This window comes from Podarcis gaigeae (assembly GCF_964106915.1).
Source record: "Podarcis gaigeae genome assembly, chromosome: 13".
NCBI classification, from domain to species: domain Eukaryota; kingdom Metazoa; phylum Chordata; class Lepidosauria; order Squamata; family Lacertidae; genus Podarcis; species Podarcis gaigeae.
The window spans coordinates 31,437,120-31,452,062 of NC_139689.1; the positions used below are offsets into that span (position 1 = coordinate 31,437,120).

General features: G+C 46.9%; 1 protein-coding gene across 2 annotated transcripts in view; it reads left to right on the forward strand.

Annotated features, from left to right (window-relative positions):
* Positions 1–2,099: 2,099 nt before the first annotated feature.
* CRHR1 (corticotropin releasing hormone receptor 1) overlaps positions 2,100–14,943 on the forward strand; it is a 73,498-nt gene continuing 60,654 nt past the window's right edge. Inside the window, exon 1 of one of the 2 annotated variants that reach the window (XM_083708837.1) lies at positions 2,100–2,225. In XM_083708837.1, the coding sequence (XP_083564963.1) occupies positions 2,199–2,225 (27 nt within the window). In that variant the 5' untranslated portion in view covers positions 2,100–2,198. The remainder of the gene's footprint in view (positions 2,226–14,943) is intronic. The other variant, XM_083708839.1, reaches the window with a different exon arrangement.

Here is a 14,943-nt window from a genome sequence, read left to right on the forward strand (position 1 = left end):
TTTAAATGCAATGCTATTCATGTGAAACAACTCGATAGGAAAGTGCTTTCCCTGTTATTTCCCACCTCCACTCAAAGAACTTGACAGAGAGCAGCAGCTTCAAATTATAGGACTGTAGATTTGAGTCAAATGCCTGGAGAATTTTCTTAACTAATAGGGCAGTTCATGGCCTTGGAAGCATCTGGAACCTCTTCTTGAAGGTCTTCTGTGGGAAGGTCAAACCATTAGGCAGTGCGTGAAGTAGCCTTAGATGGCAGGTGTTGGGCACCATTAAAACACACATTGATGTAATTATGATTTTCTTTTTTTAACAGAGACTGTGTGGCTTTTGTCTCAGGTTGGGTTTGAGATCCTACATTTAATCTGGAATGGTTCATCAGGGCTCTTGCCTGCCCCAGAGCAGAAAACTGGAACTCGGTGGCCAGCTGAGACTTGGTTCATCTCGAGGCAGATAGGCTGATTTTATTGCACTGGCAACAAGTCTGACTCTCCCTTTCCGTTATTCTAATTCTGTAGTGCTTCATGGTTGCACTCTGTTTACATCACACACACAAACACAGGCCCATCAGAGAGAAGCAATGGGGTTGAATGGCCATGATATTATTATTATTAGCCCTAAACAGCTTCGGTCTAGTATACCTGAAGGAGCGTCTCCACCCCCATCGTTCTGCCTGGACACAGAGGTCCAGCGCCGAGGGCCATCTGGGAGTTCCCTCGCTGTGAGAAGCCAAGTTACAGGGAACCAGGCAGAGGGCCTTCTCGGTAGTGGCACCCGCCCTGTGGAACGCCCTCCCACCAGATGTCAAAGAGAAGAACAACTACCATACTTTTAGAAGACATCTGAAGGCAGCCCTGTTTAGGGAAGCTTTTAATTTTAATAGATTATTGTATTTTAATATTCTGTTGGAAGCTGCCCAGAGTGGCTGGGGAAACCCAGCCAGATGGGCGGGGTATAAATAATAAATTATTATTATATTATTATTATATGATGGCTTCTTCCCCAAAGGCACAGCCAGGCCACCTCCCCACTCTCCACCTATAGCAAAAATGGGGAACCTGTGGTCCTCCATGTGTGGTTGGATGCCAATTCCCATCAGCTCCAGCCAGCAGAGCCAAGGGCCAAAGAGGTAGTCCAACAATATCTGGAGAGCCCCAGGCTCTGCATCCCTGCCCTACAATGTGTGCAGTAAGCCGCCAACAGGTGCACAATGGGGAAGTGCTGTAGCTCAGTGACAGAGCATCTGGTGGTCCCAGCTTCAATCGCTGGCATCTCCAGGTAGGGTTGGGGGAGAGAGAGAGAAACCTTATCTGAAATCCAAGAGCTCCACTGCCCACCAGTTTAGAGACAATGCTCCGCTAGATGGGCCAGCGGTCTGACTCAAGCAGCCTCCTTTGTTCCTATGCCTGCAGAACAAATGGGTCCAGGTGAGTCAGGTATGAGCTGGAACTTTTACTGGGGCACAGTGGGGTGAAATGAGAGAGACTGTAAAGATAAAGGTAAAGAGACCCCTGACCATTAGGTCCTGTCGTGGCCGACTCTGGGGTTGCGGTGCTCATCTCGCTTTATTGGCCAAGGGAGCCAGCGTACAGCTTCCGGGTCATGTGGCCAGCATGACTAAGCCGCTTCTGGTGAACCAGAGCAGCGCACGGAAACGCCATTTACCTTCCCGCTGGAGCGGTACCTATTTATCTACTTGCACTTCGACATGCTTTCAAACTGCTAGGTTGGCAGGAGCAGGGACCAAGCAAGGGGAGCTCACTCCCTTGCAGGGATTCGAACTGCCGACCTTCTGATCAGCAAGTCCTAGGTTCTGTGGTTTAACCCACAGCGCCGGTGCTCAAGCCCAAATCAGATGGCATTCAAAAGCCGGTGGTGGTGGGTGACCGCAAAGCGGTGTCCTGGGCGATGTGAGCATCCTCGCCTCCAGCTCAGGTGTGCGTAGGAGAGGGGGGAGTGTCCCCGCCTGCTTCTTAAACTGCAGGGGCCCTGCAATCTCCTGCTGGGGGGCGGGGAGGAGGCCACCCGAGGCTGCCTGTAGGCAGACCCTTCCCAAGACATGAAGTGGAGGCAGGTGGGGGCGGGGCAGGCCGGGGGAGGAGGCTGCCGCGGCGGCGGCTCGCCTGGCTCTTAGCTTAGTTTGGCTCGGCTGCTGCAGGAGATTTCTGGACTGGACGGGGACGACTTGAGCTGCAGAGCGATGGAAGCCCGGAGCAGGGGGTTGCAGGTAAGAGGCGGGCTGCGGTTTGACCTAGAGTGGGAAGAGAGCGGGGAGGAGGGTTCTGGATCCCTCCCACTCCCCCTCGATTCAACTTTCCACTCCCCGGGGTACGCTGCTGCTGGTGGTTGGGGGCGTTGAAGGGAAGGGGGGCAGAGGCAAGAGTGGGGATATACACACACCAGACTGGCAAATGTGAGCGGCGTGGGGGGGGGGGGACAGAGAGAAGATCCCCTCTTCCTTCTCCTCTTCTTCCTGCCCCTTCTCTTCCTCATTCAGCCTTCCAACCCCGGGGTGGGCAGCGAAACCGGGGGTGAGTTAGGGGTGTTCTGAGCCAGTATGGCCAGTGGAGACTGGGGGAAGAGGGGGAGTCTCGCCTCCCTCTCTTTTTAAATTTCCCCTCCCCTTTCTCCCATCTGTGGGTACGGAGTCTGTGTTTGTGTGTTTTATTGTGCGAAGCCGGGAGCAGAGCCTCTTCCTCCTTTTCCATCACTGCCCCCCCCCCCGGCTTTTTTTGCCTCTCTGCTGGAGCGCCTCAAAAAACGCCAGCCCAGCTTTCGAGTCCAAGACTCCCTGGCCAGCTTGCTTGCTTGTGTGTGAGCAAGTAACCCCTGCCTCTGAGTAACCCATGGAGTGAGCAGGCTGAGGAGTGCTGTTCATGATGGGATCTTATATATAAATAAATAAATCCTGGTTAATTAATCTGTGATAACTGCTCCATTACTTAATGATCCCTAACACAGATTAGAATCTTCGCTCAGCCCCGCTAAACATGCAATGTCCCTGATTACGAGGAAGGAAGTGTAGTTGAAGCTATCAGGGCAACTGATAGCTCTCTCTCTCTCTCTCTCTCTCTCTCTCTCTCTCTCTCTCTCTGTGTGTGTGTGTGTGTGTGTGTGTGAGAGAGAGAGAGAGAGAGAGAGAGAGAGAGAGAGAGAGAGAGTAGCTTTCTTCCACACAGACCAAGAAATCTGTGTAGCATTTTAGGAAAGGCAAAATGCCACGGCAAACTGAAGATTCACATACTGTATTTGGAAACCAGCAATATTACTATGTACTCTAACCTGGTGTCTTTCAGAATTTTGACCTTCAGGAAATGCCTTTTTTCCTTCCACACAGCTTCCAAGGAGCCCTTAAGTGCAAGTTTGTGTGGGTGGGGTGGGGGGACTATGGGGGAACCTTGTTTCCAACAGAGGAGACAGCCGCAGTACTCTGAGCAGCGCCGGGCAGTTCCATATACCTGCCCTGTTAATTTCCCACAATGCCCCAGACATAATAGGACTCCAGAGCATTGTGGGAAATTGAAACAGTGGCTAGCTGGGTTTTTGTTTTTTGTTTTTAAAAAAGAGGTGTTAACCGTGAACCTTCCTGGAGCACTGGGGGCCTGGCAACCATGGAAAGCCGGTGGGAGCTGTTCTTAAGTATCTGTTTTATGACCACTGCACACTGCAGAGGATTTTGGGGCACATTCTAGCAATTCATAGTCAAAGCATTGCATGGGTTGGACTAGATGGCTCTTGGGGTCCCTTCCAATTCTACAATGCTATGATTCTATGAAAACTCAGCTACCGTTACTGAGTTTCCCATTGAGAAATCCCTGATAGACTTTCAGCAAAGAACGTGAGAGCCACTGCTCTGCTCAGCATTCCATGTGACATGGGTGGTGCTGGAATAATGGGATGCGAGGTTGTGCAACTCTTCAGAAGTATCGGGACGGATTGTACCCAATTGAAAAAACAAAACACTACGCATTTGCAAAGGCTCCGTAGCTGGCTTTTGTTTGTGTTGACGATTTGAATATTATATTTTTAAACTCCTCGGAACAGTCCCTGCTCCAGGGCATTGACTGGTGGTCCCAGTTTTCGAAGCCTTCCCCTGTAGCAAGCAGATCAACTCAGCGCACTCTTACAAAATTATTTGCTCTGCGGGCAGCTTTGGGAAGTGCAACAGCTCTCTGCTTGCAGCATGAGGAGGACTAGAGCAGGACCAGTGTCAGGCTTGGGAAGACCCTTGGCAGGGTGGCCCTACCCCACCCCACCCCACAACCCAACACTTGCACACACAATGAAGGGCAGGTTCCAGTCCTGCTTTGTGATGGTGACAGCGCCTCTGTGCTTTTGCTGCTGCCACTGCTGTTTTAATGGCAGCAGAGGTGCTCCCTGCCTCAACGCCAAGCCCCAGGCAGAGGCACTTTTGAATGGGAGACCAGCTTCGCTGCTTTCTATGGTGGTCACCTGTCATTGTAAGTTACCCCAAATGGAGTGCCCTTTGCAGCTCACAGATCTATGAAATTTGCACTTTTTAGACTACAGATCAACGAAATCCAAATCAGGGTGCCAACTTGAATAAAATATAGGGAGTAGATAAGCCCAGCCCTGTATAGTCGATCACAATACACCATTTGAATGGCAATGCCCATCAATGGGAGGGCAGCCTTCTCAAATATTTTACTGGGAAGGGGCCCGAAAGGACCTTGGCCCCTAGGAGTTGGCTCCTGTGACCCATACTATAGGCTGGAGCATTACCTTTTCGACGACTTAAAAGGGCTGTTGGGAGAGGAGTGTGGCTCTTCTTCAAAAGTGCTGCTGAAGAATATCCTTGTTGAGAGCAGAAACAGTGGCAGAGAAATCTGCGGCTGCTATTGCCACAAACGAAACTGGATTCGGACCTGGTGGTGGTGGTGGGATTTAGGGGAAGTGAGGGGCCCCATCACCAGCCCTGTGTCAAGGTCCCTGCAAAATCCGGCATTGGCCCTGCCGCAATCCTCCGTTTGCCACAAGCAGATCGCAAGGTGCACTGCCCACTGTTGAAAAGCACCTGGGGGTTGGATCAATGGGGAGGGGGGTGAATGGCAGCATGACTGGGTCAGGTCAGTGAGGGACCCTTCCAAATTCTTGGGGGCCCTGGCCAGTGACTGATATAGTTGACTGCTGGCACCAGGCATGGACTGACGGTATGCCTTGATAGGGCTGGTCAGACGGGTGCAAAGTGTTCAAAACAGGAGCCTTGCATTTTATTCCACACTCTGTAATGTCTAGGACAGCTTACCCATGTCATGACACGGTGGTGTTGTGGTTTCCCCATCCCACATCATTAGTGGGAAAATGTACGACACTGTGACATCCAATTACAGGGAAATTGTCCTAGGCATTATGGAAAGCAGGGTGGGTAGGGAAGTGGACAAATCGTTGCCATTGATGGCTGCAACTGCATTTAAGCTCACTTGTAGTTTTGGTGTGAGGCACCGTCACAAGTTATGTTAAAAATGCAAAGTCTGAATTGAAATCAAACCAATAGTTTTCACCAAAGGAACACAAAAGGGCATTCTTGTCAGATAAGCTTAAAACAGAACACCACTGCTGAGATTGGAGCACGTTTCTGCTATGTGATTAGGTATAACTTTACTGCAGGAAAAGGATCTCTCCATCTCTCAAACACATTCATGTTTCCCTGGTGATGGTCATAGTAGTGGAGGACAATAATAGTTGTGGAATAAATACGGGACACAAATTGCAAATGAGGCATGCTAGTAGCCACAGTGCCCATGTTCCACCTTCCCTGTCTTCTTGAATTCTTATGCTCTTCTGCAGTATGTTCCCCACACCCATGCTCAAGAACACACATTTCTCCAGAAGATGATGTGTCCTGGGCACTGTTCGAAGTTAGCCAGGCACCAGGTACATTTTGCGACTGGGGATTGGCCGATTGCAAGCGCTTCGAGAAGTCTTGGCACCACATGTGACGACTTGAGACTCCAGAAGAAAATTGCCGCCACTGACTACTGAGGGCGCAGGAGGGGAAATGCTTCTATGCCCTGCATGCAAGTGAGATAGCTGGCTGCTCCTTTCCCTTTGCTGTTTTGCCTCCCCACCCCCAAAAAGCATGCAAGTTCAAATCTAGCACAACACTTTACATAACAATAAAATAAAATTATAATATAATGTAATTAATATACAGTGGTACCTTAGTTCTAGAACGTCTCCGTTGACAAACATTTCAGAAAACCCAGAAGTAAATGCTTCCATTTTCGAACATGCCTCAGACGGCGAATGGCTTCCACTGCGTATTTTTCCATTTTATCAATTGAATTTGCAGACAGCCCTTTGCACCTTGGTTTTCAAATGTTTTAGAACTCAAACGGTCTTCTGGAATGGATTACGTTTGAGAACCAAGGTACCACTGTAATTAAAATAAAATAAAATAAAATAAACTTATGGTTTTGGCCACGATTGCAGGGGCCGAGCCCCATTTACATTTGTGGTGTCCAGTTAAGAATTGTTATTAAAAATGTGATATCAACAATGTGTCGCTGATGTGAACTATGTATTAGTTCATGTGTTTCAAAAATATAAATAGAAAGTTTGGCAGAATTGGGGGGGGGGGCAGAATAATGCAACTAGACATTGTGTTGTGGTGCCCGTAACCTAGGTTCCAGAGGCCCAATAGCTTTTCAAGCACTGGCCTGGGTCCTGCTGCTGTATTAACATCTGGAATCTGGAGCAGCATGGGCAGGGCAGATCCCATGGGTTCTTTCCACTTGATTGTCAGACACTTTCCTGGCTGAGACACAACTGGGCAGAAAGGACCCAAATATTTGGCTCTGGCTATGTGATTGCTGGTATTCATACATATATTGTAGCAGCACAAGAAGACTGTTGGGGAAGGGGATCCCACAGTGATGTAAGCATGTGTGAATGGTGTCCCCCTTGTTTGAAGGACAACTAAGTATAATAGGCTCCACAAACATGGATGGAGCTCCCAAACATTCCTGTGAAGTCATGGGATGAAGTCATAGGAAATGTCACCTCATTGTTTTGCTAACATAGAGTTATAGGTGGGTTCCAAAATATAATTTGTGCCTTTGAACACATTTCCCCCCCATGCCATATCTCAATTCTGGAACATATGAATTAACAATGTGCAGAGTGTCTCTCTCTCCCTCTGAGTAACCATGGTCTTTGATGTGCCCTGATACTTCTGTGGTTTAGTGGCGACATCATCCAGGTCAGAGGTATGGCTTTCAAGCAGACTGAAGCCCCAGCACCTCTCTCCTTCCTCAAGATGAAAGCAGCAGGCATCTCCCAATTTCCACAGACGAATTAATGCATTTTGTGGTGTGCATAATCCACACACATCCATTATTCCTTTGAGCAAATATAGCTGGCATAATTTCCCCCAACATATATTCATTCTGAATTCAGACAGGAATTAATGAATGCAAATCAACAATGGCAGTTATTTTTACACCTTGGGAAAGATACCCTTTTCTGAGGAGAACTTCGAGCCCATCCAATGCTGTCGAAAGCATGAATATGTGAGAGGATGATTATAGTTTGCAGGCCCCCTTGGCAAAGGAATGTGGCAAAGTGCCTGAAGAAGCCATATGAGTTGGCTTCAGGTCTTGTGCGGTCAAGTTTTTATATATATAAAAGAATAGAATTCCCCCTGTGTTCCACCAATGTGCTTTATGTTTGCAAAAGAACGATGCATATTCAAGACCTCTTACTAGTTTATTTGTATTAAGTAAAAGGTAAAAAGATAAAGGACCCCTGGTTAAGTCCAGTCAAAGATGACTATGGGGTTGCGGCACTCATCTCGCTTTCAAGCCAAGAGAGCTGGCGTTTGTCCACAGACAGCTTTCTGGGTCATGTGGCCAGCATGACTAAACTGCTTCTGGCACAACGGAACACTGTGACGGAAACCAGAGCACACAAAAACGTCGTTTACTTTCCCGCTGCAGTGGTACCTATTTATCTACTTGCATTGGCATGCTTTCGAACTGCTACGTTGGCAGGAGCTGGGACAGAGCAATAGGAGCTCACTCCGTGGTGGGGATTTGAACTGCCAACTTTCCAATCGGCAAGGCCAAGAGCAGGCATCCCCAAACTCGGCCCTCCAGATGTTTTGGGACTACAACTCCCATCATCCCTGACCACTGGTCCTGTTAGCAAGGGATGGTGGGAATTGTAGTCCCAAAATATCTGGAGGGCCGAGTTTGGGGGTGCCTGGCCAAGAGGCTCAGTGGTTTAGACCACAGCGCCACCCACGTGCCTCATCTGTATTAAGAGATCCCAAGTGTTCACCGTGGCTTAAGAATGTAGGAAGTACTTTCCTTATCAGATCAGAGCGAAAACCAGAATTATTTGCAAGAATACCCGCAAACAGCAGGCATTAGATAGCCCACCAGAAATTAGCCAATGGTGCACTGGTGCACCAAAGTCACTCATCACATGTGTGTATGGCTATTATTTGTACACACCCACAAAAACCCCCCAACAACCCAGTTGTTAAAAACTGGATGTGGATCATGGTTGGGAATAGGGACTGGGGCATTTTCAAGGGAAGGTATTATAACGGAAACATGGGAATGTTCATATTCTTCGCGCGCATTATCTCAGAAGTCCTTACCACATCTCTGATAGGTAGACCAATATTTACAAATGCAGCAGATTCGGGGGGCAGAGGCTGACAAAAAAATAATGGCTTTCCTAAGTCCACTGAATGGATTTTATTTGTGGCTGACAGCACAAGATGCTGATTTTAGTGAGATATTGGTTTTCACATATGCACACATACTTAAGTGTGGCGCTGTGTAAGGTTAATGAAATGAAAAGGGGGGGTGAAATACAGGTGATGGACTCCAGTTCCCAGCATTTCTGACCACTGGCTGATGGGAGTTGGTGTCCAACAATGTGGTTTTTGCCACTTTGGGGCTCCTTTGGGAGCAAGGAGGGGATATAAATTTAATAAATAGAATTAAGATATCTGGAGGGCCACAGCTATAGTTTCTAAAAGAAATGCTTGAGCTGTAGCTTTCTTGTTTGCAGAATTTGGAGTTAACCCGATACATTTTTTTTGTCTTGAGGAAGAAATGGCAAAGTACGGCTCCTCTCCTGCATGTGAGCAAAATCGGCTGCAAAGTTCTCTGTGGAAGTCTAATGGAGAGGAATGTGAGCTGGCCAAGAATGTAGTAGCGGATTCTCCCGCAGGGGTTCAATCTCCTTATCTTTATTAATTTATTGCATAAAATATATTTAAACTGCCCTTCAAACTTATGGATACCAAGCCGGTATGCAATGGGCATTGTCAAATTCACTATGCCAAGATAGAACAACTGGATAGCTCAGTTGGTTAGAGCATAGTGCTGATAACATCAAGGTTGCGGGTTCGATCCCCATATGGGCCAGCTGCAGATTCCCGCATTGCAGGGGGTTGGACTAGATGATCCTCAGGGTCCCTTCCAAACGCCACAATTCTGTGAAACGCACTAGTACAAGGGGAAAACCCCACAAATCTGCCAGTAAAACAGATTTTGAAACACCTGTCTTCCCACTCTGCTGACCTTAATGATTCATGGAAAGTCAACTGTGGATAGACTCTGTGCCCTGAGGTCAGTCTCCTTTAGTACTGACATTGCTTGTTCTGGTTGCTGTTTGCCTCTCATTCACTGGCAAGCTGTAACTTACGAGCAAATTGATTTATTATTTCCTTTTTTACAAAACTACCGTAAATCTCCACTGCCCTTTTCCCTTGTCGGAAGAAAACTGACAATTCAAAAATGCTCTGAAGCTAACATCTCTCAAACAAGCAGAGCACAGCAGAGCCACATCTCTGCTTTCCATGTTCAGAAAAACTACAGTGGCTTTTGCCTCCTGGAATATGGGTACTGAATATCCCGCACAGGCTAGTGTAATAATGGCAGTGGATTGCAAATTACCGGTCTATCCCATCTTAATTCAGGGGAAAAGGGAAGTCTAAAAGATTTACAGTTGTTTTAGAGTCATGGTGATTCAGGTGTTGATGGACTCTAGATCCTATAAAGTCATTTTCCAGGGTGTGGCGACTGTCAGCTACTAGGAGCCACAGGTGAGAGCTGAGCGCCACATAATAAATCTTTACAAATAACATCAACCTACCGCTTCCCTCCCAAATCCCTTCTTCTCACTTAAACATATATTGAGTGGTCTCTCATAACACAGTTAACGCTAACCTGTTCCAAATTGTTGAAGGCACAGTTAAGAAAATGCCACCAGCTGTCTGCTTGTTAGCAAAATTACCTCAGGAAGGCTCGCGCCTCGCAGTCGTTCTGCTGCCTGACTTCTGAGGGTGGGACTCTGGAGGCAAAAGCAGATGCCCAGAATTGCTCTGGAAAGCCGAGGAGAACAGTACAGTGTCTTCGTCAATAAACATCAGAACTCTTGTCTTCCATAGGTAGTATCCAAACATATGTGAAACCGGGAACAGAAATGCATCATCACTTTTAATATAAGAGCAGACAGGACAACATTTCTATATGTTATGGGTAGGTGTGGACTTAAGAAATGCCCAGAGCCTACATACATACATAGCAGGGTTACTGATTACAGTGGCACCTTGGGTTAAGTACTTTATTCGTTCTGGAGGTCTGTTCTTAACCTGAAACTGTTCTTAACCTGAAGCACCACTTTAGCTAATGGGGTCTCCTGCTGTTGCCATGCCGCCGGAGCACGATTTCTGTTCTCATCCTGAAGCAAAGTTCTTAACCCGAGGTACTATTTCTGGGTTAGTGGAGTCTGTAACCTGAAGCGCATGTAACCCGAGGTACCACTGTATATGGAAAGAAGCCAGCATCTATCAGGAACCCTGCTTCTCAGTTGTTCGTGTACACCAGCTTTTGCCAACTTAACGCCCTTCCGACGTTTTGGACTACAACTCCCATCAGCCAGTAAGGGATGATGAGAGTTGTGGTCCCTCCATAACTGGAGGACACCCCCTTGCCTATCACTGAACTAGGGCTTGGGTTCACTTGTAGTACTTGCATCATGATGGATAGTGCCCTCTCAAGAACTCTCTCTGCATGTGTGCAGAGAGAATTGTCACCAAAAGATAGGCTAGGGAATGTATAATGAGCTGTTCTGAGGTAATTTTAGTCAATGGTACCACCAGACAGCACTCTGTAACCAGGCCCTGAAATGTTGTAGGAGATTTTCAGTATGGGTTAAACAAGATCAATGGTTTATTGAGAGACGTGTGTATTATTTGAGATTGTGTATTGGTGTGTTGTGTTCTTTCATCCTAGTGGAATGTTTTATTTGGGTGGGGCGAACTTGAAGTGTGCACTTTGCATAGCACAGTGACAATAAGCCTGTCTTGAATAATCAAAACTGTCCTCATTCTTGGACAGCTGTTTAGCCTAAACATATGGGCTAGCAAGCCAAACTCCTAAACTTTCCCAATTTAATTGGGAGATTGCAGCCCCAAAAGACATTTTTTTTGCACTCTGCTCTTGCGTGGGTCCCTTGGCGCGCATGGGAGCATGGCCCCAAAAGACACATGTCTTGGAGAGTATGGCAAGCATTGGATGCTGCCCCATTGGGGCAAATGGGGCACTGCCCCATGAACCTCTGCCTACTCTCAGCCTGCTCCCACCTGTCTGCTTTCTTATTTACAACGAGTCCAGCAGGCAGCACTGTCTGTCAACTGCCTCCTCTTTAGTTTTAATGTTGCCTTTGTATAACTCAGCAGGGAGAAGAACTGGAACCAAACTAGAATTAGTTGGTTCTGCCTCCTGTTGGCTCTGGATCCAACTACTGTTGGCCTCTCCGCCTTCCTCCCTACCCTACCAAAGAAGCACCAGTCACTAGTGCAAGCAAGTGAGCACCAAAGAGATCAAAACTTAACTTCAGTGTGAATATGCATAGGATGAGACTGTCAACGTTCAAGGAAATATAACTTTTAAAGCTCATGTTCAGAGTTACAACAAATCTCTGTTGGTCCTATGCAGGCACAGTGAATGATGAAAATTTGCCAGGAATTAGCCTCCCTTGGAAGAAGAGATCGCTAGAGACTTACAGGGTTTTATAATATTTGGATAAGCGTGCAATATTTGGACAGCCATTCAAACAGAGGAGCTATCCTCTGCAAGGGACGCAGGTGGCGCTGTGGTCTAAACCACAGAGCCTAGGGCTTGCAGATCGGAAAGTCGGTGGTTCGAATCCCTGCGACAGGGTGAGCTCCCATTGCTCAGTCCCAGCTCCTGCCCACCTACCAGTTCAAAAGCATGTCAAGTGTAAGTAGATAAATAGGTGCCGCTCCAGCGGGAAGGTAAACAGCGTTTGCATGTGCTTCTCTGGTTCACCAGAAGCAGCTTAGTCATGCTGGCCACATGACCTGGAAGCTGTGTGCGGACAAACGTAGGCTCCCTTGGCCTACAGAGCGAGATGAGCGCCGCAACCCCAGAGTCACCCATGACTGGACCTAATGGTCAGGGGTACCTTTACCTTTATCCTCTGCAGAGGACAACACCTGGCCACCCGAATGCTTTCAGATCCCCAGAGTCATTCTTCCCTAAGTTGCTTTTATCATTTAGCTCACACTCTGCCTCTCCTCTTCAGTCTGGAGTCACTTTCCAACGTCAGAAAAATGCTTCTTTAGTTACGTACCTCTCACACAAAGACTTTCCCATCAGCTTCATTCTCTCCATCATTCTCTCTGGTTCAGAATAATTCAGAAATATCTCCAATAATTTCCCTGCCATTAGCACCATTAAGGAGCCATCAGCAACTCATCTCAAGTCATCCATGTGCAGTTCTGTAGCTGATTGTGTGTGTGTTTGTTTCTGTGTGAGAGAGAAAGGCTTGTTGGCCCATTATGCTTCCATGTGGCCTACAGATTTGCAATTTTGGACGAACGCAGCCCAAGATGTCAGATTATTAGAAAAATCTGGAAGCTGGACATGTATACACTTCTACATTGATTGGGGTGGGGACTGTTAGTGTATGTCGTAAAGGAACAGTAGCAAGAAATCTGACTCGCATATGGTCTGAACCACTGAGATCATAAGAAGAAGTGGTACCTGGACTTTTTAGAACCTTTCCCCAGATACCATTTTCTGTTTAAAGCAATATTATTAGCAGTACCAGGAGCAATGATAGTAGGTTTATATACTGCTTAATGCCAAAATAGGTTCCTAAACCATTTACGAAGTGAGGAAGAGGTAAGTGCACTGAGATCATCTGGCCCAAGCTCTTTCCCTCTTGATCCTGGAGTTGGTAATTAAGGGCTAGGATTTTGGGGAGAGGGGAGGAGAAAGAACAGCAGACACCATGTATCTCTTTTTTCTTCTCTCTCTCTCTGTGATGCTGGCATGCAGCTTAGAAACAATGACCTCTTCTGTGAAAGAAATTATCTTCCAGCGGTAGTGGAAAGAGAGATGAAATGTTGTGGTGGAGGAGGGAATGATTAACAGGGCAAAAACAAGTTATTTGCCTCCCCCTCATTCTTCCTGGAGATTTCTGAACAGTTACAGCTTGCTTACAAGGCAAGCGAGATGCTTAAATGGTGTCTGCACTGCCGTCGTGAAAAACGATTTAACATTTTTGCTTCTGAATGCAACGTTCCCTTGTTTCCCCCATTGGGTGTGCTTCTTTGAGTCTCGCCCACAGTTATATTTACACATGCTTCTGAGGCATTTCTTTCTATTTGGGAGCCAGGTTAATCCCCTTTTTTGCCTCTGTCCTCCATTTTACTGGGTGGGCGGGCAGAGTTGTTTTAAACTGACACAGGAACAAGTCTTGCAGCTGCTCTCAACCACAGACTCCCACATGCCCGCGTATTGTGTTATGCACCTGAATGGGGTTTACGTGGTGCCTAGGGGTTGGGACTGTGAGTCTGGCCCTACCCCTGGTATCAGACGGCTGCCTAGGGGTATCTGCCCAGTGAGTGCAGGCATTTGAAAAGGAGCTGTCTGCACAGGAGGATCTGCTATTCATGCCTAGAAGCTCCAGGTCCACACTCAAAACAAGGGTGCGATGGGGCTCTTTTAAACAGAGTTTGGATGATCACCTGTCATGGACACTTTAGCTGTCCTTTATGCATTGCAGGGGGTTGGACTAGATGGCCCCGGGGTCCCTTCCAACTCTACAGTTCTATGATTCTATGTTGCAAGTGGGGCTAACTCAGTCATGTGACCCTTCAGGCATGTAATATGCATATGAAAAGGGCTGCACTCTGCCTGACTTGTGATTTCCTGAGGCCTCCCTCTGTCTTTCTGTGAATTCAACTCCCGACAACATCCCGTAAGATCACAGTTTTGTTCACTTTTTAAAAGTGAATCACTTCGCAAACTCATGTCCCATTGGAAAGCTAGGGTGTTCCCCCAAATATGTAGAAGCCTCTGACTGATTTTGGAGGGCTCTGCTCCACCTCCAGGCTGATGTAAACTCAAGCACCTAAGTAACTATCTACTGATAGTATATCATCCTTTGTCTATTGACCTGCACTTGTAAGATACAATACCCCAAACCCACCTCTTCCACTGTATATTAAAGGCAGCCCAATGCTTTCTTCTTCTTTTTAAACATCTTTATTGAAAGCTCAAAAATTACATAATTATATGTGCACTAAACATGGTGAGACTTAAATTAAAAAGAGAAAGAGAGAAAGAGAAACAGAGCCCGCGTGGAAGGGAAAATAAAGGGGGGGGGACACTCAAAACTGTATATTTTACAAGATTATTATCTTGTAAAAGATCTTCACCAGATCTTAACCTATTACAGTATTTGTAAGAATGGATTCCAAATATCATTGAATTAGTCCATGGCAAGTCTGCGTTTATATGCAAGTTGTTCATATGTTGCAAGTTTGTATAAGTCTTTTTTATTTTTTCCATTTTATCAGTATCAGTCTTTTTGCTGTGGTGAGGGCACGGAGAGTCTACTTTATGACCTTTTGTAAGGTTCCATGAGCT